We start from the raw sequence: 26,136 nt of genomic DNA on the forward strand, positions 1-26,136 counted from the left end.
AAATCACAACGTATTTAGTTTGAGAGAGATACATCCAAACTAGCGGAAATAACAATAATAAAAGACGCAGTGACATAAAACGAGTCCTATGTGATCTCTGATAGTGACCAGTCTTATAGAAAGCTAGTGGAAATCCATCCTGCAATGCTTAGAATATATTTTGTTTTACTGATTTCTAGTAATTCCTGTTAGAACCCAAGAGTAATACTAGTTACTTTGATGTAAACAGAGAAACTGTCTGGACAGAGGGTCACACACTACAGCTTCAAACAAGAAATGATCAGTCTGTGTGTGCTCTACTCATATTTATATTCTATTATTCACTTCTGCAACAACCCAGTTTCATTATATTTTACTGCACTGGTGCAGCTGGTGCACCGTGTATTAACGGAAAGAAAGGAAAACAAAACAAAATAAACGAACAAGCAAATGGTGTCTTACCTCATCAGAGTCCAGCAGGGGAGGAAGAGCACTGTGGAAAGAAAACACAATGTAAACATTTAGAGAAAATTAAAAATAAAAAACACAAGAAAATTACAAGAAATTTAACCGAACAAACACTATGAAATTAGAAAGAGAAAGAAAAAGAAAACTATTTTTCTAATGATCAAAATGATATATTTAAAGGTCAGATAAGTGATGGTGGATCAGATTTCTTGTGTTTAAATGCTTGTGGAAGGCAGAACCCTTTTAGTAAAATTAAACTATTCCTCATTTTGCTGAAGAACCTCACAAGGACCGCTGGGGGAACCAGGATCCCACTTTGAAAACCAGTGTGCTAACTTACACATCTGCCATAGATGATGGGATGTTCTCCTCTACCCATTTCAGATCCTCATCCTGGAAACAAACAAATATGATTTTAGTGCATGATTATCACAACTCTTTTTCTTTTGAGGCTGAACAGGAACTAAAGCAGAAAAAGTTCATCCAACAACTGCTGCCTAAGGATATAAAGACATAAATTTGAAAGAAAATAGATTATTTGGTTGCTCACTGCTAAAAGTATTGAAAGGAGACAAGAGGAGTTTGTTCCTCTATTGTAGAAAATCAATAAGTCTATTTGGATAACAACATCTGCCAAAGTCATTAATTGCAGACATTATTCCCATAAATACAAAACTAATGTTACATCAACAAATGAGTGAGAAGGTCATGTAAAACTAACATTTATAAAATAATCTATAAAACCTCTGGGACAACAGCTAGACCACTTGAATTTAGCCAGGAAGTTAGCAAGTTTACATGCTAGGAAGTTACAAGCTAACTAGATAAGGCTAACTAGCTATAGTCGGCTAACTACAGTGCCTTGCATAAGTATGCACCCCCCTTGAACTTTTCCACATTTTGTCACGTTACAAGCACAAATTTAAATGTATTTTATTGGGGTTTTATTAACTGACCATCATAAAATAGTGCATCATTTTTAAGTGGGGGGAAAATATTACATGATTCATGTAATATGTTCAAATCATTTACAAATAAAAATCTGAAAATGTTGAGTGTGTATGTATTCACCCCCTTTACTGTGAAACCCCTATGTAAAATCCAGTGCAACCAATTGCCTTCAGAAGTCACATAATAAGTAAATAGAGTCCACCTGTGTGTAATTCATTCTCAAGGAGCTCACCAGACAGGTCAGGGATAAAGTTGTAGAGAAGTAAAGCAGGGTTAGGTTATAAAAAAATATCCCAAGCTTTGAACATCTCACAGAGCACTACTAAATCCATCATCCGAAAATGGAAAGAGTATGGCACAACCGCAAACCTACCAAGACAAGGCCGTCCACCTAAACTAACAGACTGGGCAAGGAGAGCATTAATCAGAGAAGCAACCAAGAGGCCCGTGGTAACTCTGGAGGAGCTGCAAAGATCCACAGCTCAGGTGGGAGAATCTGTCCATAGGACAACTATAAGTTGTGCACTCCACAAATCTGGCCCTTGTGGAAGAGTGGCAAGAAGAAAGCCATTGTTGAAAGAAAGCCATAAGAAGTCCTGTTTGCAGTTTGCCACAAGCCATGTGGGAGACACAGCAAACATGGAAGAGGGTGCTCTGATCAGATGAGACCAAAATTGAACTTTTTGGCCTTAATGCAAAATGCTACGTGTGGAAACCTAATACTGCACATCACCCTGAGCACACCATCCCCACCGTGAAACATGGTGGTGGCAGCATCATGCTGTGGGGATACTTTTCTTCAGCTGGGACAGGGAAGTTGGCCAGAGTTGACGGGAAGATGGAGGGAGCCAAATACAGGGCCATCCTTGAAGAGAACCTGTTACAGTCTGCAAAAGACTTGAGACTGGGGCGGAGATTCACATTCCAGCAGGACAACGACACCAAACATACAGCCAGAGCTACAATGAAATGGTTTAGATCAAAGCATATTATTGTGGTAGAATGGCCCAGTCAAAGCCCAGACCTAAATCCAATCGAGAATCTGTGGCAAGACTTGTAAATTGCTGTTCACAGAAGGTCTCCATCTAATCTGACTGAGCTAGAGCTATTCTGCAAAGAAGAATGGGCAAAAATTTCAGTCTCTAGATGTGCAAAGCTGGTAGAGACATACCCCAAAAGACTTGCTGCTGTAATTGCAGCGAAAGGTGGTTCTACAAAGTATTGACTTGGGGGTGAATACTTATGCATCCAAGAGATGACTGCTTTGTTAAAGTCCATTTAAGTCAATTTGAATTCCAATTGGTAACACTACAAAATGTTGCAAAGTTCAAGGGGGGTGAATACTTATGCAAGGCACTGTATAATCACTATGATAACATGAACCTGTAACTCTTTGGATTTTGGTTTCTATTGATCACTAATAATTTTTGGAAGTGTTTGGAACCAATGGAGCTGATTCAAAGTGGTTTTCATACAATTTTTGGTCAATTCTCAGTCCCAACCACAGCACCATGTAGTATGCAAGCAGATCCTGTGCGCAATATCTAACATAGTAAAAACTACTGTGAGGGATGTTATGAATGAGGAGGGATACTGACTTGGCTCTTGAACTGATTAAGTCGATTAGCATTTCTGCATTCTGTAAGCCTGGTGTATGTAAAAATAACAATAAATTTAAGAAAAATAGACAGAATAGCAACAACAACTTTATGAGTCAGACTTTTTCTAAGATGTAAGATAGTCAAAGACATGTACTACAAAACTGTGAGTGTTCAAATTTTAAACCCCAAGAAATAGACCATATTCACACGGCAGCCATTTTCCTCTGATATCACGCTCAGGATAGGAGGCTCAAATGCTGTTATTATGTGGTACTGCTGTGTTTTAGGTTGGACGTCATATAAACATAGGAAATCTGACAAACTGTTACCATTTCACTGCTTGCCAATTGATGAACAACTGAAAAGACAATGGATAGCGAAAAACCATATGGACATCAGGTCAAATTTCAAGGTAAAACAACCTATTTGATCACCTATTATCTATATCAGTGTTGTCAATTCTCACGCAATCAGTATGAGACTCACGCAAATTACCCTTTTCATGCGCTCTCATGCCACACCTCCTATTTCTCTTGCTAAAACAAGGAATAAAAAAAAGCATGTCAGCTTAGAATCATGTCTTAATCTAGGGTTAGAACCAACTGCCCGTTTGCAGGGTGAGGGTGGATGAGAAACCCACCTTTATGGTCACACCGGAAATACAGTACAGCCTAAGGACACAGCTTTAAAGGGTTATTCTTATTCTTGGTTATGGTAGGCTAATATTATTGTATTGCTTATTATTTATTTATTTATTTATTTACTTTTGATGTTGCTGTAATTGGAAAGGGGACACTTTACGCACACCTGGCTGGGACAGCATGAGGCTCAAACATGCGTTACCTAGCTCTCGGGAGAAGACAAGGTTGCTCGTTCTTGCCTTCCCGACAAAATACCTTGTTGAGCAAGGATTCAGCCCAGTCCCACACATGTAGTCCAATTACCGCAACGGGTTGGACTTGATGGCCTCAGGCACAGTGCGGCTAGGTTAGGGTTAGGGTGAAATGAACGTCTCTGCTACCCAGCTTTAAAAGCAATGTAACTTGTTTACAAAAGCTAAGGGCTTTAGATTTTTTTTCCACGGCTGTCCTTGTTTTCTGTTGGAAAAATTAGAATGAATTTATTGTGTATTGTTATTTATTGGCACCTTCTGATTGCTTGCTGTTTGTTGTTAATTCAAGTTTGAATGTGAAATTTAGCAGCCTGGCTGCTGTTTGTGATCAATAAGAGACTTAATTAAAGTTTGAATGTCAAATTTCTAGCTGTTGCATTACTGTAATCAAAAAAGTATTGAAGATTTTTTAAATTCAATGCAGAGTTTGAGTCTCTTTCCTACAATTACTAGACCCAGTAGAGTAACTCATAGTGCCACTCTGATAGATAACATATTCACCAATGTAATAGAAAACAAGACAATAAGTGGGTTATTAATGAATGATATCACTGACCACCTTCCAGTGTTCACAGTATATGACAATAATTTTAGAATTGAAATAGGGGAAAATAAACAACATAGAAGAATTAGGACAGAAGAGGCAATAGCTACTCTAAAACATGAAGTAATGGCACAGGACTGGGATGCAATATATAATGAAATGTAAATAATGCATACAATAAATTATTGACTACATTTACTTCATTAAATGATAAGCACTGTCCCATTAAGGAATATAATAAAAAACTAGAATATAAGAACAGTCCATGGTTAACTAAAGGATTAAGAAATGCCTGTAAAAAGAAAAAAAATACTCTACAGGAACTTCAGAAAGCAGAGAACAGAAGACACAGAAGGTAAATATAAAAGAAATAAGAATAAGTCAACTAATATTATAAGATTAAGCAAAAAAGAATATTATAAAAAGAAATTAGAGGATAATAAAAACAATATTAAGGAGATATGGAATCTACTAAACAACATTATTAGAGATGGTGCTAAACAAAACAATTTGCCTAAATATTTTGTTATAAATGATATTGAAAATTATAATATGGATGAGGTGGCAAGCAGTTTTTTGTAAATGTTGGTCCTGAGCTAGCAAAAAACATCCCAAATCCAGGGCCGGATGGAGACTACATGGATAAACTAATAGAAAGGAATCCCCACTCAATGTTTCTGAAAGCAGTTGAGGAAAATGAAATTATCAACATCGTAAAAAAGTGTAGAAATAAAACATCTACGGACTGCAATGGCATTGATATGTCATTAGTTAAACAGGTCATTGAGGGGGTATCGAAGCCACTAGCACACATCTGCAATTTGTCTTTTCAAACGGGTAAATTTCCAAACCAGATGAAAACAAAACTGGGAGAAAACATAACTTTACAAACTACAGACCTGTCTCAATACTGCCGCAACTCTCAAAAATATTGGAAAAGCTTTTTAACAATAGAATGGATGCATTTTTGGAAAAACACAAACTATTTTCAGAGAGTCAGTATGGGTTTAGGGTTAACAGATCAGATCAGAGAGGGAAACGAGCTGGGATAAGACTCAGGCTAAGAAGGCTTGGACCCAAGGCTGTCCCACTACCCAGCCTACTCCTGGCAAATGTCCAGTCGCAGGAAAATAAAATGGATGAGATAAGGCTCAGGCTGACCCAGCAGAATGAAACCAGGAACTGCGGTGCTCTCATCCTGACAGAGACGTGGCTCCATAACAACATACCGGATGAGGCTTTAGCACTGGACGGGCAGAGCCTGTTCCGGGCTGACAGAAAACAAGACTCCGGTAAGACGAGAGGGGGCGGACTCTGTGTGTACATCAATGATGCTTGGTGCACAGGTGCAGCCAGAGTGGATGGAAAATGTTCCACCAGCACGTCCACATCTCCACCAGAGGAAACAACACACTGGACCATGTTTACACCAATGTTCCTGGCAGCTACAGAGCTCTCTCTCGTCCTCATTTTGGCCAGTCAGACCACATCTCCCTGCTTCTCCTGCCTACCTACATCCAGCTGACAAAAAGGGTCAAACCAACTGTAAAAACAGTTAAAGTGTGGACAGATGAAGCTACAGCAGCTCTATAGGGCTGTTTTGAATGCACCGACTGGCAGATGTTCAAAGATGCTGCTACCCAGGAGAATCATATTGACATTGAAGAATACACATCATCAGTGACATCATACATTAGCAAATGTGCTGATGATGTGGTAAAAATGAGGACAATTAAATCATTCCCTAATAAGAAAGCCTGGATGAATGGAGAGGTGAGAGCTCTATGTAGAGCCAAAAAAGCTGCCTATATGTCAGGTGACAAAGAAGCCTACAACACTGCCAGAGTAAAACTGAAAGCTGGCATTAAGGAGGCAAAGCGAAGGCATCAGCAGAGACTGGAGAGAGACCTCAACACCAACAACAGCAAAGACTTGTGGCAGGCGGTCAAAAGTGTGACAGGCTACAAAAGCAGGAGCACTCCCATCATGTGTGAGGCCACATTACCAGACAAGCTAAACACATTTAATGCTCGCTTTGACCTCCTCAACAGAGAGTCAGCTGTAAAGTCTACTCTGCCTCCAGAGGACCGGCCACTGTCAGTGTCCACAGTGGATGTGAGGAAAGTCCTTCTGAAAGTGAACATGAGTAAAGCTGCTGGGCCTGATAACATCCCTGGCCGTGTACTAAAAACATGTGCCAACCAGCTAGTAGATGTCATTAATGACATTTTCAACATATCGCTGTCACAGGAGAGTGTTCCCACCTGCTTCAAGACAGCCACCAGACAGCCACCTGTGCCTAAAAAGTCTGCAGTGTCTGATCTAAATGACTACCGCCCTGTGGCACTCACCCCCATCCTGATGAAGTGCTTTGAGAAACTGGTTCTCCAGCACATAAAGAACAGCATCCCTGCCAGTCTGGACCCTCAGCAGTTTGCATTCAGAACCAACAGATCCACAGAGGATGCCATCTCCACTGCTCTCCACTCAGTCTTTACTCACCTTGAGAAAAGCAGCACCTACAACAGAATGCTGTTTGTTGATTTCAGCTCAGCTTTCAACACAATCTCCCCCATGAAGCTGATTGGAAAACTGAACACTCTGGGCATCAGTACCACTCTCTGCAACTGGATACTGGACTTCCTCACAAACAGACCCCAGTCAGTTCGGATTGGCAGTCTGTCCTCCTCCACTCTAGTGCTCAACACCGGAGTGTCCCAGGGCTGTGTGCTCAGCCTCCTCCTGTTCACGCTGTACACCCATGACTGCATCCCCTGACATGGAGAGAACTCTACTGTGAAGTACGCAGATGACAACACCATCATCGGCCGGATTTCCAACAATGAGTTTTCATATCGAGAGGAAATCAACCATCTTGCAGAATGGTGCACAGAAAACAACCTACTGCTCAACGCCAGCAAAACCAAAGAGCTGATAGTTGATTTTAGAAAAAAGGAGGCAAAGACACGCAACCCTGTCTACATCAATGGAGCTGAGGTGGAGCAAGTGAGCAGTTTCAAGTTCCTGGGAATCAACATAACAGAGAACCTGTCATGGACTTTACATATCTCTGCCCTGGTTAAAAAAGCTCAGAAATGGCTGTATTTCTTAAGGAAACTTAAGAAAGCAAAATTCCCATGCCAAGTTCTTGTCAACTTCTACAAAGGAGCGATTGAAAGCATCTGACTGGAAACATCACAAACTGGCATGGGATGTGCACGGCCCAGGACAGGAAGACTCTGCAACGAGTGATTAAAACTGCCCAAAACATCATTGGAACCCATCTACCAAGCCTCAGTGATATCGGGGAGGTGAGGTGCCTGCTCAGAGCCAAAAGGATCCTTAAAGACTACACTCACCCCAGCCACAGCCTGTTCACCCTGCTGCCATCAGGCAAAAGATACAGAAGTATCCGCTGCCGTACCACCAGACTACAGAGCAGCTTCTTCCCTCAGGCTGTGAGACTACTAAATGCACCATCTGCACTCCTCCATGTTTAATAATTTTATTTTCTATACAATCAATTAATCAATCAAGAGGGAACCACACTTTAATTTCATTATTCAACCTGTTGTATAATGACCAATAAACTTCGTTGTATCCTTGTAACAGATCAACATCACAGGCCATAATGGAATCAATTGAGGAAATCACAGATGCAATAGACAACAAAAAACATGCAATAGGAGTATTCATCAATCTCAAAAAAGCATTTGATACAATTAACCATAACATACTATTCAATAAACTGGAAAAATATGGGATAAGGGGACTGGTATTAGACTGGGTAAAGAGTTACAACCCCAATTCCAAAAAAGTTGGGACGTTGAGTAAAATGTAAACAAAAACAGAATGCAACGATTTGTAAATCTCATAAAACCATATTTTATTCACAATAGAACATAGACAACATATTAGATGTTTAAAGTGAGACATTTTACCATTTCATGCAAAATGTTAGCCCATTTTGAATTTGATGGCAGCAACACCTCAAAAAAGTTGGGATAGGGGCAACAAAAGGCTGAAAAAGTAAATGGTTCTAATAAGACACAGCTGGAGGAGCATTTTGCAACTAATTAGGCCAATTGGCAACAGGTCAGCAGGTTGACTGTGTATAAAAAGAGCACCTTTGAGAGGCTGAGTCTCAGAAAAATGTTCCTCAGCGGAAAATTGGGAAGACTTTGAATATCCCGACATCTACAGTTTATAATATTGTCAAAAGATTCCAAGAGTCTGGAAAAATCTCTGTGCGCAAAGGACAAGGATGAAAGCCAATATTGGATGCACGTGATCTTCGGGCCCTCAGGCGACACTGCATTAAGAACAGGCATGATTCTGTTATCTAGATCACTGCATGGGCTCAGGAACACTTCCGCAAATCATTGTCAATGAACACAGTTTGCCGCGCCATCCACAAATGTAAGTTAAAGCTCTATCGTGCAAAGAAGAAGCCATTTGTGAACACAATCCAGAAACGCTGCTGTCATCTCTGGGCCAAAGCTACTCTAAAATGGACTGAGGCAAAGTGGAAAACTGTTCTGTGGTCAGATGAATCGAAATTTGAAATTTGTTTTTGGAAACCATGGACGCTGTGTCCTCCGCACTAAAGAGGAGAGGGACCATCCTGCCTGCTATCAGCGTAAAGTTCAAAGGCCTGCATCTATGATGGTATGGGGGTGCATTAGCGCCTATGGCATGGGCAGTTTACACAACTGGAAAGGCACCATCAACGCTAAAAGGTATATACAAGTTTTAGAACAACATAAGCTCCCATCCAGATGACATCTTTCAGGAAAGGCCTTGCATATTTCAGCAAGACAATGCTAAACCACATACTGCATCCATAACAACCGCATGGCTTCACAGTAGAAGAGTCCGGCTGCTGAACTGGCCAGCCTGCAGTACAGACCTTTCACCAATCGAAAACATTTGGCACATCATAAAACGACAAATCCGGCAAAGAAGACCTAGGACTGTTGAGCAGCAAGAATCTTACATCAGACAAGAATGGGGCAACATTCCCCTCCCAAAACTCCAGCAACTGGTCTCCTTACTATTACTTGCCCAGAGAGTTTGGACACGCCATTGTGGTCATTGTTTACATTCCGCCTCGAGCCGACGCAGAAGTCGCATGTGACGTCATCCACTCCGCTGTTGATAAACTCTCAAAACAGCATCCCGAGGCGCTTGTGTTGATCTCCGGGAACTTCAATAATGTGACCCTAGACAATACACTTCCTGCTTTTTTCCAGTATGTGGACTGTAACACCAGGGGAAATAAGACTATTGATCTACTGTATGCAAACGTAAAGGACGCATACAGGGCCACCCCACTGCCTGCACTGGGAAAAGCTGACCATAATCTAGTTCTGCTGCAGCCTCACTACAAACCAAAGGTGAGGAGGCTACCCACAACCACACGATCATTCAGGAAGTGGTCTCCTGAGGCAGAGCACGCTCTGAGAGACTGCTTTGGCACTACTGACTGGGATGTACTGCAGGGGTCGCACAGCGGCAACATCGAGGGGGTTGTAGACTGCACCACTGACTAGATTAACTTCTGTATGGACGTTGTTGTTCCTGTGAGAACGGTGCACTGCTATGCGAACAACAAGCCCTGGATCACGAGTCACATTAAAGGCCTCCTGAACCAGAAGAAGAAAGCCTTCAAAGACGGTGATAAGCAGGAGATGAAACACGTGCAGCGGGAACTCAGAGTCCAGCTCAGGGAGGCAAAGGAGCAATACAGAAGGAAGTTGGAGCAGAAGATGCAGAACAACAGCATGAAGGAGGTGTGGGACGGGATGAAGATCGTCACCGGCTGCAGATCCAGGCAGGGGGCCACCAGTGAGGGGGATGGGGGGAGGGCGAACGAGTTGAACAACTTTTTCAACAGGTTTGACCACCCCATCTCACTCTCACCTCTGATCACCCTGCCCCCCACACCCTCCTCTGCCCCCCTCCCCCCGCTACAAGTGGACAGATGCGATGAGGAGACCCCCTCTCTGCCTACAATCACAGCAGCCCAGGTGTGTGGAGAGCTGAGGAGGCTTCGCCCCGGCAAAGCTGCAGGTCCAGATGGAGTATAGAGCTGGGAGACCCTCTGCAGCACATCTTTAATATGAGCCTGGAGCAGGGGAGGGTCCCACTGCGGTGGAAAACATGCATCGTCCCAGTCCCAAAGAAGCCATGTCCTGCAAAGCTGAACGACTTCAGGCCGGTCGCCCTGACGTCACATGTGATGAAGACCATGGAGCGGCTGCTGCTACACCATCTAGACCACAGGTGAGCCATGCCCTTGACGCACTGCAGTTTGCGTACCAGGAGAAGGTGGGAGTGGAGGACGCCATCGTCTACATGCTACACCGATCCCTCTCTCACCTGGACAGGGGCAGTGGTGCTGTGAGAATTACATTTCTGGATTTCTCCAGCGCCTTCAATACCATCCAGCCTCAGCTGCTCGGTCACAAACTGTCATGGGAGTAGGCTCACACCTGACGGCATGGATCATGGACTATCTGACAGGCAGACCTCAGTATGTGCGACTGGGGGACTGCAGGTCAGACACTGTGATCAGCAGCACAGGAGCGCCGCAGGGGACTGTACTCTCTCCAGTCCTGTTCACCCTGTACACGTCGGACCAGTACAACTCGGAGTCCTGCCACGTGCAGAAGTTCGTGGATGACACGGCCATCGTGGGCTGTATCAGCGGTGGACAGGAGGAGGAGTACAGGAAACTCATTCAGGACTTCGTAGCATGGTGCAGTTCCAACCACCTCCACCTGAACACCTCCAAGACAAAAGAGATGGTGGTGGACTTCAGGAGGACCAGGCCTCACCCGGAGCCCGTAAGCATCAACGGTGCCTGTGTGGAAATGGTGCAGACCTACAAATACCTGGGAGTGCAGCTGGATGATAGACTGGACTGGACGGCCAACACGGAGGCTCTGTGCAGGAAAGGACAGAGCCGACTGTACTTCCTCAGGAGGCTGGCGTCCTTCAACATCTGCAAAAAACTGCTGCTGATGTTCTACCAGTCTGTTGTGGCGCGCGCCCTCTTCTATGCAGTGGTGTGCTGGGGAGGCAGCATCAAGAAGAGGGACGCCTCACGACTGGACAAACTGGTGAGGAAAGCGGGCTCTGTTGTGGGCACACAACTGCAGAGCCTGACATCCGTGGCAGAGCAACGGGCGCTGAGCAGGCTCCTGTCAATCATGGACAATCCACTGCATCCACTGCACAGCACCATCACCAGGCAGAGGAGCAGCTTCAGCGACAGGCTGCTGTCACTGTCCTGCTCCACCGACAGACTGAGGAAATCATTCCTCCCCCACACCATGCGGCTTTTTAACTCCACCCGGAGGAAATAACTCTCATTATACACACACTGCACTACTGGTAGATAACATTTAAAGACTGGAGGGGAAAGGGTGATTCCATGAGGCTGGATCAAGTCTGACAGTTCCTGAATCCCAGTACCGGGCGTCGGGTTCTGTCGACGGTCTTGGTCTCATGGTTTCACACTAACTCTGAACCTCGGTCGGAGCGTGTTGTTCCTCAGGTTTAGGTTATTTCCTCTCCTGTTTAAATTGTTCATACTTCTGTTTAAATTGTTCATTGTTCAGATTTCTATTTTTTAATATTCCTTGTTTATAGTGTTTATAGTGTTTATATTGCTTACTGCTATTTATTATCTGTGTATACTGTATATTTCTTCTAAATTTGCACATTAACCCACATCTACACACATTTTATACACCTATGCACACGGTTTTTTGCACATTGCTTTTTGCACACTGTTGTACCTAGATCTCTAGTGTGCTGTACTTAGATCTTATTCTTTATTTTTTATTTATTAGGGCCCGAGCGCTGAAACAGCGTGAAGCCCTATTGTTTAATCTGTAATCTGTGGATACTGCTGAAAAACTGCGAATTTCCTTCGGGATGAATAAAGTATCTATCTATCTATCTATCTATCTATCTCAGTCCCCAGACGTTTACAGGCTGTTGTTAAAAGAAGAGGGGATGCTACACAGTGGTAAACATGGCCCTGTCCCAACTTTTTTGAGATGTGTTGCTGCCATCAAATTCAAAATTATCTTTTCTTAAAATGGTGCAGTTTCTTAGTTTGAACATCAAATATGTTGTCTATGTTCTGTTGTGAATAAAATATGGGTTTATGAGATTTGCAAATCACTGTATTCTGTTTTTATTTACATTTTACACACCATCCCAACTTTTTTGGAATTGGGGTTGTATTTGAAAGGATGGCAACAGTTGGGTTATCACTGCTCTGGATATTTGCACATTGCTTGTGGTGTCCCCCAGGGGGCAGTATTGGGCCCCAAATTGTTTATCCTGTATATAAATGACATGTGCAAAGTATCTAGGTGGTTAAAATTGGTTAATTTTGCGGATGACACAAATATTTTTGGTTCAGGTGAAAACATTAAACAAGTGGAAACAGTTACGAGGAAATGAAAAAATTAAAAATATGGTTTGACTGGAACAAATTATCATTAAATGTAAGTAAGACTAAGTTTATGTTATTTGGCAAATGCACAGTAAACACAAAGATGCGAATAGAAATAGATGGGGTTGAAATTGAAAGGGTGCACGAAAACAAATTTCTTGGGGTTACAGTAGATGACAGGGTGAGTTGGATACCACACATTAACATGTACAGTACAAAGTTTCAAAAAGCATTGCAGTCATACACAAAGCAAAACAACTACTGGATCACAATTCACTTTGCACACTTTACTGTTCACTGGTCTTGCCATATTTACATTACTGTGCTGAGGTTTGGGGAAATAATTACAAAACTTCATTAGAGTCACTTACCATCCTGCAGAAAAGAGCAGTAAGGACTATTCATAAGGTCAATTACATGGAACACACAAATCCACTTTTTATACAATCAAAACTACTGAAATTCACTGACATCGTATCTTACCAAACAGCAATCATCATGTATAAGGCAAAAAACAGGCAATTACCAGAAAATATCCAAAATTTATTTAGGAAACGGGAGGGAGGTTATCAGTTAAGAGGGGAACATAACTTCAAAATCTTAAACATACGAACAACCTTGAAAAGTTTCTGTATATCTATTACTGGTGTCAAGCTATGGAACAATCCACGTGAGGAACTCAAGCAAAGTCCAAATATCAACCAGTTCAAGAAAATGTACAAAAATATGTTGTTTAGCAGGTACAAGGGATAACGATCATGAATGATTATTGATGATTATCATTCATTAACTGATATGGCATGGTGATGAGAGGCAGAGAAGTCTGCGTGTATATGTATGTATGTATGTATATGTGTGTATATGTATGTGTAGGTGTCTGTATGTGTATGTGTATATGTGTATATGTGTATACATATAGTGGTGGAAAAAAGTTTTTGGACACCCTTAAAATTTTACACAATCTCAAATATTATCATGAAATATTTGTGGAAAAATCACCCTGCATTAGACAGATACAAACAAATACAAATTATATTTTTTTTGTTTATTGTTTACAAGAAAAACCAACAAAACTAAATTCTTGACAAATTCTTCTGACCACAGAATCTTCTTCCAATTCCTGGCTGTCCAGTTCTTGTGTGCCTGGACCCAACGATGCCGGGCTAGCCTCTGTCTCTCATTGATCAGGGGCTTCTTGATAGCCTTGTAGGACCTTAAGCCATGATCTAAGTGCGGGTGGAACACTGGACAGCAGTTTGGTTTGACCACTACTGCTGAAGCTCCTGTGATGTCATTCGGCGTTTTTGCCTGTACATGCGGATCAGGATGCGGTCATTTCTTGCTGAAGAAACCCTTGGACGCCCAGATCTTGGTTTGTCTTCCAAGCTGTTGGTTCGTCTGTATTTCTGCAGAGTGTATCCAACTGCTGAAGGACTGCATCTCCACTTCCTGGCTATCTGGCGGCAGCTGTACCCTTCCTGGCTGAGAATCTTTATCTTCAGGCGTGTTTCCTGCGTTAGGTTCCTTGTTTTAGCCATTTTTGTGTCTGAAGAACTTTCAAATGTGCTGGCTTTATATAGACACGAAGCTTGGCAACAAAAATTGTGTCTTTTAATAAAAAGAACGACCTTCATCACTGGTACCAAAATGACCCAATTCTCAAAATTTATTATGTATTTTATGGAACCAATCAATTTTAATGGCTTTTTTGAGGATTTGTTTAGTATTTTGACTGTGACTGTACTAAAAAAATTTCACTTGAAGACCTAAGAGTCTTAAGGCAATATTTCACAAATGCATGGGGTGTCCGAAAACTTTTTTCCACCACTGTATGTGTGTGTGTGTGTGTGTGTGTGTGTGTGTGTGTATATACACTACTCACAAAAAGTTAGGGATATTTGGCTTACGGGTGAAATTTACGGAAAATGTAAAAAGTTCACGCTACAGTGATATTATATCATGAAAGTAGGGCATTTAAGTAGAAACATGCACTGGTGATTTCCTCATCTCAAACAATTTCTTGAAACAAAAGCCAACAACAGTGGTGGATATACCACAACAAAAAATGTCAATGTCTCAATAACTTGTCATGTGCCCTTGAGCATCAATTACAGCTACAATTACAAATCAATTACAACGACGTCTCATGCTGTTCACAAGTCAACTTATTGTCTGCTGAGGCATGGCATCCCACTCTTCTTGAAGGGCGGCCCTCAGGACATTGATGTTCTGGGGTACAGAGCTCTGAGCCTCTACACGGCGACTCAGCTGATTCCATAGGTTTTCTATGGGATTCAGGTCTGGAGAAAGTGCAGGCCACTCCATCTGAGGTACCCCAGTCTCCAGCAGCCGTTCCCTAATGATGCGACCTCGATGAGCTGGAGCATTGTCGTCCATGAAGATGAAATTAGGCCTGTGTTGTTCATGCAGGGGCACAATGACTGGATTAATGATGTTATTCAGGTAGTATGGGCTTGTCACAAAGTGTAGGGCAGTTCTGTACTGACCAGACACACCTGCCCACACAGTAACACCACCACCACCAAAGGCTTGTCTGGTGACAACAGTGGCTGATGCATAGCGCTCTCCTTGACGTCTCCAACATCGTTGGCGGCCATCATTTCTGCTCAACATGAATCGGCTTTCATCAGAGAACAGCACTGAGGCCCACTGGTCCCTCGTCCAGCGTAAATGCTGCCTGGCCCATGCAAGACAATGACACCTGTGCCTGGTGGTGTGGTCAGGTACCCTTGCAGGTCGTCTAGCACTCAGACCATGCTGATGTAAACGGTTTCGAATGGTCTGACGTGACACTTGGGTGCCTCTCACCTCCCTTAAACTTGCCTGGAGTTGAGTGGCATTCATCATCCGGTTCCACAGGGCACTGTTCACAATGAAGCGGTCATCAGTGTGGGATGTGGCCAAAGGACGTCCACTTCTATGCCTTTCTGTGACTCTTCCAGTCTCTTTGTATCTCTGTTGCAACCTACTGATGACACTCTGTGACACTCTAAGCTCAGTGGCCACTTCCGTCTGAGAACATCCTGTTTGAAGCCTCGCAATGGTGAGGTGCTGTTGATCAATTGTTAGGTGTCGTCTTGGTCAAAATGATGTCAAAATGTGGACAGCATGATGAGGAAGACTGTTTAAATACCAATTCTAATTGAACCAGGAAATTTATTGGTTGATTCATGGATCAAACACCTGTTGTGAATTTTGCCGTTAAGCTCCTTGTTAGAGAACAGCAACTTGTGCAAAAAGTACTGAAACACTTAACAGTTGGACATGTGCATTCAAAAGTTTACAGAAGGTCACATTAAGTTCACCTGTAAAGGTTATAATGCATTTTAGGTTCATCCTGAAATTTCACCTGAAAGCCGAATATCCCTAACTTTTTGTGAGTAGTGTATATATGTATACAGTACAGGCCAAAAGTTTGGACACACCTTCTCATTCAATGCGTTTTCTTTATTTTCATGACTATTTACATTGTAGATTCTAACTGAAGGAATCAAAACTATGAATGAACACGTGGAGTTATGTACTTAACAAAAAAAGGTGAAATAACTGAAAACATGTTTTATATTGTAGTTTCTTCAAAATAGCCACCCTTTGCTCTCATTACTGCTTTGCACACTCTTGGCATTCTCTCGATGAGCTTCAAGAGGTAGAAACCTGAAATGGTTTTCACTTCACAGGTGTGCCTTATCAGGGTTAATTAGTGGAATTTCTTGCTTTATCAATGGGGTTGGGACCATCAGTTGTGTTGTGCAGAAGTCAGGTTACTACACAGCCGACAGCCCTATTGGACAACTGTTAAAATTCATATTATGGCAAGAACCAATCAGCTAACTAAAGAAAAACAAGTGGCCATCATTACTTTAAGAAATGAAGGTCAGTCAGTCTGGAAAATTGCAAAAACTTTAAATGTGTCCCCAAGTGGAGTCGCAAAAACCATCAAGCGCTACAACGAAACTGGCACACATGAGGACCGACCCAGGAAAGGAAGACCAAGAGTCACCTCTTCTTCTGAGGACAAGTTCATCCGAGTCACCAGCCTCAGAAATCGCAAGTTAACAGCAGCTCAGATCAGAGACCAGATAAATGCCACACAGAGTTCTAGCAGCAGACCCATCTCTAGAACAACTGTTAAGAGGAGACTGCGCCAATCAGGCCTTCATGGTCAAATAGCTGCTAGGAAACCACTGCTAAGGAGAGGCAACAAGCAGAAGAGATTTGTTTGGGCCAAGAAACACAAGGAATGGACATTAGACCAGTGAAAATCTGTGCTTTGGTCTGATGAGTCCAAATTTGAGATCTTTGGTTCCAACTGCCGTGTCTTTGTGACGCAGAAAAGGTGAACGGATGGATTCCACATGCCTGGTTCCCACTGTGAAGCATGGAGGAGGTGTGATGGTGTGGGGCACACTAAACCAGCATGGCTACCACAGCATCCTGCAGCGACATGCCATCCCATCTGGTTTGCGTTTAGTTGGACCATCATTTATTTTTCAACAGGACAATGGCCCCAAACACACCTCCAGGCTGTGTAAGGGCTATTTGACCAAGAAGGAGAGTGATGGAGTGCTGCGGCAGATGACCTGGCCTCCACAGTCACCGGACCTGAACCCAATCGAGATGGTTTGGGGTGAGCTGGACCGCAGAGTGAAGGCAAAGGGGCCAACAAGTGCTAAACACCTCTGGGAACTCCTTCAAGACGGTTGGAAAACCATTTCAGGTGACTACCTCTTGAAGCTCATCGAGAGAATGCCAAGAGTGTGCAAAGCAGTAATCAGAGCAAAGGGTGGCTATTTTGAAGAAACTACAATATAAAACATGTTTTCAGTTATTTCACCTTTTTTTGTTAAGTACATAACTCCACATGTGTTGTTTAGTAGCAATCTGGAAGCCTTGTATTATTTGTACTATTTGCATATTCGGAATAAACAGTACAAACAAACAAACAAACTAACAAACTGTACTTATCTTTTCACAAAGTCGGATTCTTGCTGTAGGGGACTGCACTGGAAGACTGAATATCCCTCACTGACTGACACACTCACTGACTCAATCCTGTCCACATTGTTGAAAATAGTGAGGTTGCCGTCTTTGATCACATGGTCAGTGATACCTCTGGTGGCCAGACACTGTTTTATTTCTATGCTCATTTTTTATTGGTTGGGGTTAGGACTATAAGTTACAAAACTGGGGAAATGGCTGTAAATACTCATTTTTCTTTAAGTACAAAAATTGATGAAAATAAATGTCGTAGTGCACGGTGGCCCCCCAAAAAAATTTGCTACGCATGCTTGTGACCAACTTTTCCCAAATTCTCATTCTCATCTGATTACATGATACATTTGGGTCGGCATAAATTAATTCTGAAATATCAACAAACATCATGGACACATATATTAAAGTCTGGAAGTTCAACGCACTGGTTGTAATTAAGCTTGTAATATAAGATTAACTGTTCTGCTGTGTTTTCACCCAACCTCAGAAATGTTCTGGTTAACTCAGTAACGTTAAGCTCACTAAAGTTAAGCTCAGCAGTAGCTAATCAAATATTTTAAGCTCACTGGAAAATACTTCTGTGAAATGTTCAGCTCTTCATGTCGCACAAAACACTCACTGCTAAAGTGTTTGGAACACACTTTAGTGATGAATGTAATCTTTAGTGATGAATGTAATCTAACATTATCATGATCTGTTATGGCTGATTTTAAATTTTTCTTTTAAATTTTTAAACAGATCACTGCAGGAGAAACAACCACATCATGGACTGGGACAATGGGAAAATCATCACATCAGAAACCAACAAATTCAAACGTTGGATAAAAGAGGCTACAGAGATCAGGAAGTGGGCTAACGGCACCATCAACCGGGACGAGGGGGAATACACCCTCTCGCACACCTGGGATTCCGTGCTCCAAAGACCACCTAAGGAGAGGGGGGTGTGGCCGGCCCGACAGCTGATAAATGACATGTCAGCAATACATCGGATGACGCTTCTGAGGAAGACTGGAGCCACAGTCGAAACAGTCAAGCAGGTATGAACAGCTCATTCTCTTCATTTGTCTGAATAGAAGAAAACCCTTGTTTATCGCAACAGAAGACAAAATGAACTTAATCAGTTGGTCCCTTAATTTATACTTTGTTCCAAAAACCATACATTCAGATTTGCCTAAGTGTAGGGATAACTCATCACCAGCTTCTTACTTTTTGGAGTTCTTGACTAAGTGATATTCTCATGGTTCTTAAGTATTCTCCAGTTACCAGCAGAGCTGAATAATCCGCATACAAACATAAAAGACACAAACAATGACCTCCAGGTCGTTTATATGCAATAAAAACAATAAAGTACCAAGTGTACTTTCTTGAGGCTCTCCACAGGTAAGGTTTTTGGGATATGAGAGCATACCTCCTACATCTACCATTTGAACTCTCTCACAAATATATGACTGTATCCAATTTGAAGCCGCCCTATGAAAGCCCATTGCCTTTAATTTATACAGCAATATCTGATAGCTCTCTGTGTTGAATGCTTTTTGCAAGTCGAGCATTTCAATACCACAGTACTTGCTGCTGTCAATTTCTTTTTTAATAAAATCATTTCTTTTTGAATAAAATTGTGGGTAGGTGGATTAAAGAGGATGTTTAAAGATCTGTGAAGGTTTTATTGATTTTTTTTAAGCTAAGTAAATATTTATTTCAAATCATGAATATACAAAGAAGACAAAAGCATTGCTTACAAACAGCTGAAGCACAAACCAAAAAGTAGGGCAAAAATCAAAATCAGAAATATTTTATTAATCCCTAAAGGCAGATGTGGTTGCAAAAACTAGCAAAAAAGAGAAGAAAAAAATGAGTAAGAAAAAAATAAATAAAATCCCCCTCACTTTTTTCACTTTTGTTATGTTGCAGCCTTTTTTAAATTCATTTTTTCTCTCATTAATATACACTCAGTACCCCATGGGTCTTCTATAATTTTGGGACATCTTACGTCCCTGGGATATACTGTATCTTGCATGAATTTTTAGTAAAACTTTAGTAAAAATCATTTTTATATTGACAGTTGGTCATGTTTTCACAAATACAATGATTATTTATTGTAGAAACAGGCATTTATTAATTAAAAAATGGCTATGTCACTACAATCTACATTTTCCCTATGTCCTTTTTTAATCACAACCAACTTCTAATTTGCCAAAAAACAATGAAAAGCACTTATTTACTTTTTATTTTGATAATTTCCCATTCATTAAGTAGAGACAATGATGACAGATAAAAATTTTGTGTCAATATATAAAATATTAAATGCAAAATAACATTCTGAATGTGTGTCCCCGAAATCACTGTCAACTAAGTTACCCATTAAAAAACCCCTCCCAATAAGGTCTGGCTTACCCAAATCCTATGACCTTCACCTTGTGATGTCATTTCATCCTCAAGAGGACACTCAGCAGGCTGCATGGTATGTTCTTTCTGCCTTTTCTTAAATATTTCTTACAAAGTAGTGTCTGAGTCAAGGAAGCATTTAGCAAATGTCAACAGTGTTACACGAATATCATTATTAAATTATGTTTAATAATATTTGACTTAATTATTTCTGTAATAGTTTAAGAAAATCATTCTCAAAAATGCCATGTGGTATTTGATTGGAAGCAGTCATGTTGATTTAATGCCTGAAAACAGCAAAAATGTCAACTATGTTACCCATCAACTATGTTACCCTTGAAAGGTAACTGAGTTGACTAAGGGTGACATACACTATATTTAGGGCCCTCGCCTCTCTGGAAGAGAGCCCTATTGTTATTGTACGGTTTCTTTTGTCTTATTTTTAGGGCCCTCGCCTCTCTGGAAGAGGGCGTTTCTTTCTCCTTCTTTTTCTTTGTTTTTATTATTACGTCTCTTTGGCGCTTAATTTGAACCCCTAAACATGCTCAAAAACTCACCAAATTCGGCACGTATATCAGGTCTGGCGAAAAATTCAATAAATTCAAAAATCGAACCCCCTAAGTCCAAAAATGGGCTTGCTAGTGCCACCTAGGGACGCAAAGGCAGCTGCTACAGCCCACAGGAATGTGATAGAAAGACCAAACCAAAGCCGAAACGTAGATCTCATCAAGCCCTACCAATCACGCGCTGACACCCCCACCTAAAATCAACAGGAACTCCGCAATTTGCATTTCAAAGTCATGTTCTCTCCCAAATTTTCACTTTGCAGAAAATCTATCTCCTCCCAGGGCGTTCATGGAATCGGCTTGAAAATTTAATACATGACAGAGGACACAGTGCTTAACAAAAGTTGCTCAGGACTCCGTCATTACTCGATTCGTTTGGATTTTATTAGCCCTCAAAGTCGGAGTGGCCAAAACCAAAACCTTGTTTTTTCCCATGGAGTTTGGTGGGCAGAGGCTGACACTAATTAGGCCCCTGCAGTCTAAAGTAAAAGTCTGACGGCTTTGAAAATTATGCCGATGGAGAGAGAACGAAAATTCCTACAAAACTATGATATTTTGGTGTAGATTTGAACAAGTTTGTGGCCGCTGTGAAGACTTGTTTAACAGTTTTGACTCTGGTGTGCTCTGCTCTGCTCTCCACTCTAGGTCATGTGACACACTCTATCTGCCTGCAATTTTCATTATGATTATGATGATTGATTTTTTTTAATGCCCAGTCAACTCTGTTACTTTAGTCAACTATGATACCACACTGTCAACTAAGTTAATATTATGTAATATGCGATAAAAAAAAAAAAAAAAAAAAAATTCAATTGTTTCCTAAAACCAAAGCAAATAAGTAGAAACTCTGTGGCAGAGAAGTATGTCATGCTGTATACTTTTTTTTTCAACAAAATTACCTTGGATTTCAAAAGTTTTTAAAGAAAATATGTAGACCATTGATTGCATTCTGTGAAATTAGGAGTTCAAAAGCAAAAAAAAAGTTTGATTTCTTTTTTAATTGGCAATTAAAATTTAAAATATTGGTAAATGGACACATATTCTACCAGGAATTGTGGTTGTTTTAATATCTGGCATTTATCCAAAGTTACAATTTGACACTTTTTGTCTGTAGCATAGTTGACGAAATAATCAGTTAATATCTCCTTTTATTTAATAAATATCTGAAATCAATAATGCTGGAGCATGCCAATTACTAAAAACATAACATTTAAACACTTCTTTGTCAGGGAAAAATATTTATATTGGAAAACATTAACCTTTTTTTTCAAAAATTCTGAAACTCAAAATGTCCCAAAATTATAGAATGACCCCCATAATGACAAAGTGAAAACAGAATTTTAGATTTTTTTTTTTTTTTATAAATCTGTTAAAAAGACTAAACATCACACTGTATTCATTGTAATCTCTGGCGACTTCAACCATGTCTCCTTGGCTACGACACTTCCCACCTTCCACCAGTTTGTTAAATGCACTACCAGAGAAAATAAGACTTTAGATCTCTTATATGCAAATGTGGAAAATGCTTATAGCTCCACTGCACTCCCCCCACTGGGCAAATCCGACCATAATTTAGTTCTGCTCATACCATCATATAAGCCAGTTGTACAGCAGCAACCAGTGATTATTAAAACAGTGAGGAAATGGTCTCAAGAAGCCATGGAGACACTGCGGAGTGCTTTGGAAACCACTGATTGGAGTGCTTTTTATAAACCACATGGTGATGACATTAATGGCCTAACAGACTGTATCACTGATTACATCAGTTTCTGTGGAAGTTAGAGATGAAACTTCAGAGAAACAGAATTAAAGATGTCTGGAGTGGAATGAGAGAGATTACTGGCTTTTGGAAGAAAGGTGGTGGTGTGGAGGGAAATCTAGAGTGGGCTGATGAACTGAACCAATTTTTTAATAGGTTTGACTCTGTCCCCACCCCATCTATCCAGATGGTCACAGAACTGCCCTCCTACCCACCTCACTACCCACTTACAGGGACCCAATGCAGACCAAGATGCATCTGGATTACATATCACAGCTGAGCAGGTGAAGAGACAGCTTGCGAGGCTTCACCTGGGTAAATCAGCAGGACCTGATGGCATCAGTCCCCACATACTGAAGGCCTGTGCTGAGCAGTTATGTGGAGTACTCAGTCAGCTCTTCAACATGAGCCTGCATCTCAGGAGAGTCCCACTGCTATGGAAAACATCATGCCTTGTGCCAGTGCCCAAGAGAGGGCGCCCCAAAACTCACAACAACTACAGGCCCATAGCTTTAACGTCACATGTGATGAAGGTCATGGAGAGATTTATACTGGAACACCTCAGACCACTAGTGAGCTCTTCATTAGATCCCCTGCAGTTCGGATATTGGCCACATGTTGGTGTTGAGGATGCCATCATTTTCCTGTTGCAGAGAGCCTATGCCCATCTTGACAGGCCAAACTGTTCAGTGAGGATGACATTCTTTGACTTTTCCAGTGCCTTTAACACTATCAAGCCTGAACTGCTGAGTGAGAAGCAGGAGGTCATGCAGGTGGATGCCCCTATGATCCGTTGGATTGAGGATTACCTGACGGGCAGACTGCAGTCTGTGAGGTTACAGAACTGCGGGTCTGACCGTCTGGTGTGTAACATCGGGGCTCCTCAGGGGACTGTGCTGTCCCCCTTTCTGTTCATCCTCTACACATCAGACTTCAGCTACATCTCGGAGTCATGTCATCTGCAGAAATTCTCAGATGACACTGTTGTGATGGGTTGTGTAGAGGGGGAGCAGGAGGGAGAATACAGGGGCCTGGTGGACCGTTTTTTTGACTGATGTGCGAAAAACCACCTCCACTTAAACGTGGACAAGTCAAAAGAAATGGTATTAGACTTTCGGAAGAAAAGGAGCCCACCTGATCCAGTCTGTATCAGGGGCTGTGATGTGGAGTCGGTCAGCTGCTACAAATACCTGGGAGTCTACCTCAACGACAGACTTGATTGGTCCACCAATATGACTACCATTCACAAGAAAGGGATGATTTTCATTTTCAGGTCTTGCCAGAGATGTTGGATAGTGTTCAAGTCAGGGCTCTGGCTGGGCCACATTCACAGAGTTGTCCCTAAACCACTCCTGTGTTGTCTGGGATGTGTGCTTGGGGTCACTGACATGTGGAACAGGTTTTCATTGAGGATATCTCGGTACTTTGCTCCATTCAGCTTTCCCTCAACCCTGACCAGTCTCCCAGTCCCTGCTGTTGAAAAACACCCTCACAGTGTGTTGATACCACCACCATGCTTCACTGTTGGGATGGTATTGGGCAGGTGATGAACGGTGCCTGCTTTCCTCCAGACATAATGTTTGGAATAGAGGCCAAACAGTTCAATCTTGGTTTCATCAGACCAGAGAATCTTGTTTCTCACATTCCAAGAGTCCTTCAAATGCTTTTTTGCAAACTCCAAACAGGCTTTCATGTGTTTTGTACTGAGGAGAGGCTTCCATCTAGCCACACTGCCATAAAGCTAAGATTGGTGAAGGGCCACAGTGATGGTTGTCCTTCTGGAACTTTGTCTCATCTCCACACATGATCTCTGGAGCTCAGTCAAAGTGACCATTGGGTTCTTAGTAACCTGTTCTTACTAACTACTAGCTCTTGGAACAGTCCTGGTCATGCCAAACTTCTTCCATTTGAGAGTTATGGAGGGTTATGCAACTGTGCTCTTGGGAACAGCATAAAGTTTTTTGTAGCTTTCCCCAGATCTGTGACTTGCAACAATCCTGTCTCTGAGCTCAGCAGGCAGTTCCTTTGACCTCATGGCTTGGTTTTTGCTCTGATATGCATTGTCAGCTGTGAGTAGAGTTCTTATCGGACCTGAAAATTAAGACCCGACCCGAACCGGGCCCAACTGGGCCAGCCCGAGGCCCTACCCTACCCGACTAATTAGCTGAACTTCAGTTCCGACAGCCCGGTAAAGCCCGAAAAAAAAAAATCGCCAAATTCGCCATTATTTAGCAGCGCCGGTGGCCCAAATTCTAGTTGCAGTGAGAGAACGGACATAATAGTTGGCGAAAGGCAGCTTCAAATGTTCAGTTGTTCATAAAACATAAAAGTAGGCTATTAATTTCTCCGTTCTCTACTTCTCTGTTGTAAAGTGTCTTTGGGTACTCAGAAAAGCGCTGTATAAATTAGAGATTTTATTCTAACCCCTGAGCCTACATAACATCATTCTGAGTTTCCGACTCACCTCTTGTCCTCCAGGGCCAGCGGAACTGGATTGTGATACTTTGAAGACTTCAGTGGGCTTGTAGATTGAATGGCTAAATTGGTGGAGAAATTGGCCACTCCGTCACTGTCTGATTTACGACTCTGCTGAGTCTGCCAGCACAGCGGGATACTGCTGCAACTCTCTCTCAGTTGTTTGCACTGCGCTCGCACAGCTGGTTGTGTGTCACTCAAAGTTTAGCCTCCAAATCCAATCCAGTCTCTCACTCTCTCCACCAGTCACATAAAAATGAAATGTCATAATCAATAACACAACACATAATTCTATTTTTTTATTTAAAAAAAAAAAATCCCCCACAGAACCCGAAGCCCGACCCGACCCGACCCGACCCGCCCAATTCACGTAAATTTTAGGCCTGACCCGAGCCGAAAATGTCGGGTTGGGTTGGGTTCGGGCAGAGTATGAGAACTCTAGCTGTGAGGCCATCTATAGAGAGGTGTGTGCCTTTCCAAATCATATCCAATCAATTACCACAGGTTGACTCTAATAAAGGTGTAGAAACATCTCAGCAATGATCAAGAGAAATAGAAGGCACCTGAGCTAAATTTCAAGTGCTGTTGGAAAGGGTCTGAATACTTATAGCAATGTGATAATGTGACAGTGTGATCTAAAATTCTGTTTTCTCTTTGTCATTATAGGGTACTCAGTGGAGATTAATGCGAGAAAGAAATGAATTTAAAAGATTGAAGCATCAGGTTGCAACATAACAAAAGTGAAAAAAAGTGAAGGAGGTCTGGATACTTTCTGAATACACTGTAAATAACTAAATAAAAACGCCAGTGTATTACAATAGACTCACTTAAACACTTGACTGAACATGATTGAAAACATTCATTGTTTTGATAGTGTTTTTTTGTGAGGAAGAAACTGCTGACAGGTATTGTAGCATTTCCTTCAAAAATACAAAGAACTGAGATTTTTTGTCTGTAAATTTACATTTGTGAATGTAGAATTTGTCAGTAAGTAAAATTACATTAATAAGGACAAACACATCATTGGTTG

The 26,136-nt window shown here is 41.7% G+C and overlaps 1 protein-coding gene across 2 annotated transcripts in view; it reads right to left on the minus strand.

Moving 5' to 3' along the window:
* The window catches only part of LOC115370001 (transmembrane protein 87A), a 228,921-nt gene that overhangs the window by 4,115 nt on the left and 198,670 nt on the right, over positions 1–26,136 (minus strand). For both annotated transcript variants that reach the window (XM_030066776.1, XM_030066778.1), the window contains 2 exons: positions 788–840; positions 442–472 (listed from right to left, as the gene is read on the minus strand). In XM_030066776.1, coding sequence (XP_029922636.1) covers positions 442–472; positions 788–840 — 84 coding nt within the window. The remainder of the gene's footprint in view (positions 1–441; positions 473–787; positions 841–26,136) is intronic.

This window comes from Myripristis murdjan, chromosome 13 (assembly GCF_902150065.1).
Source record: "Myripristis murdjan chromosome 13, fMyrMur1.1, whole genome shotgun sequence".
Classification (NCBI taxonomy): Eukaryota; Metazoa; Chordata; class Actinopteri; order Holocentriformes; family Holocentridae; genus Myripristis; species Myripristis murdjan.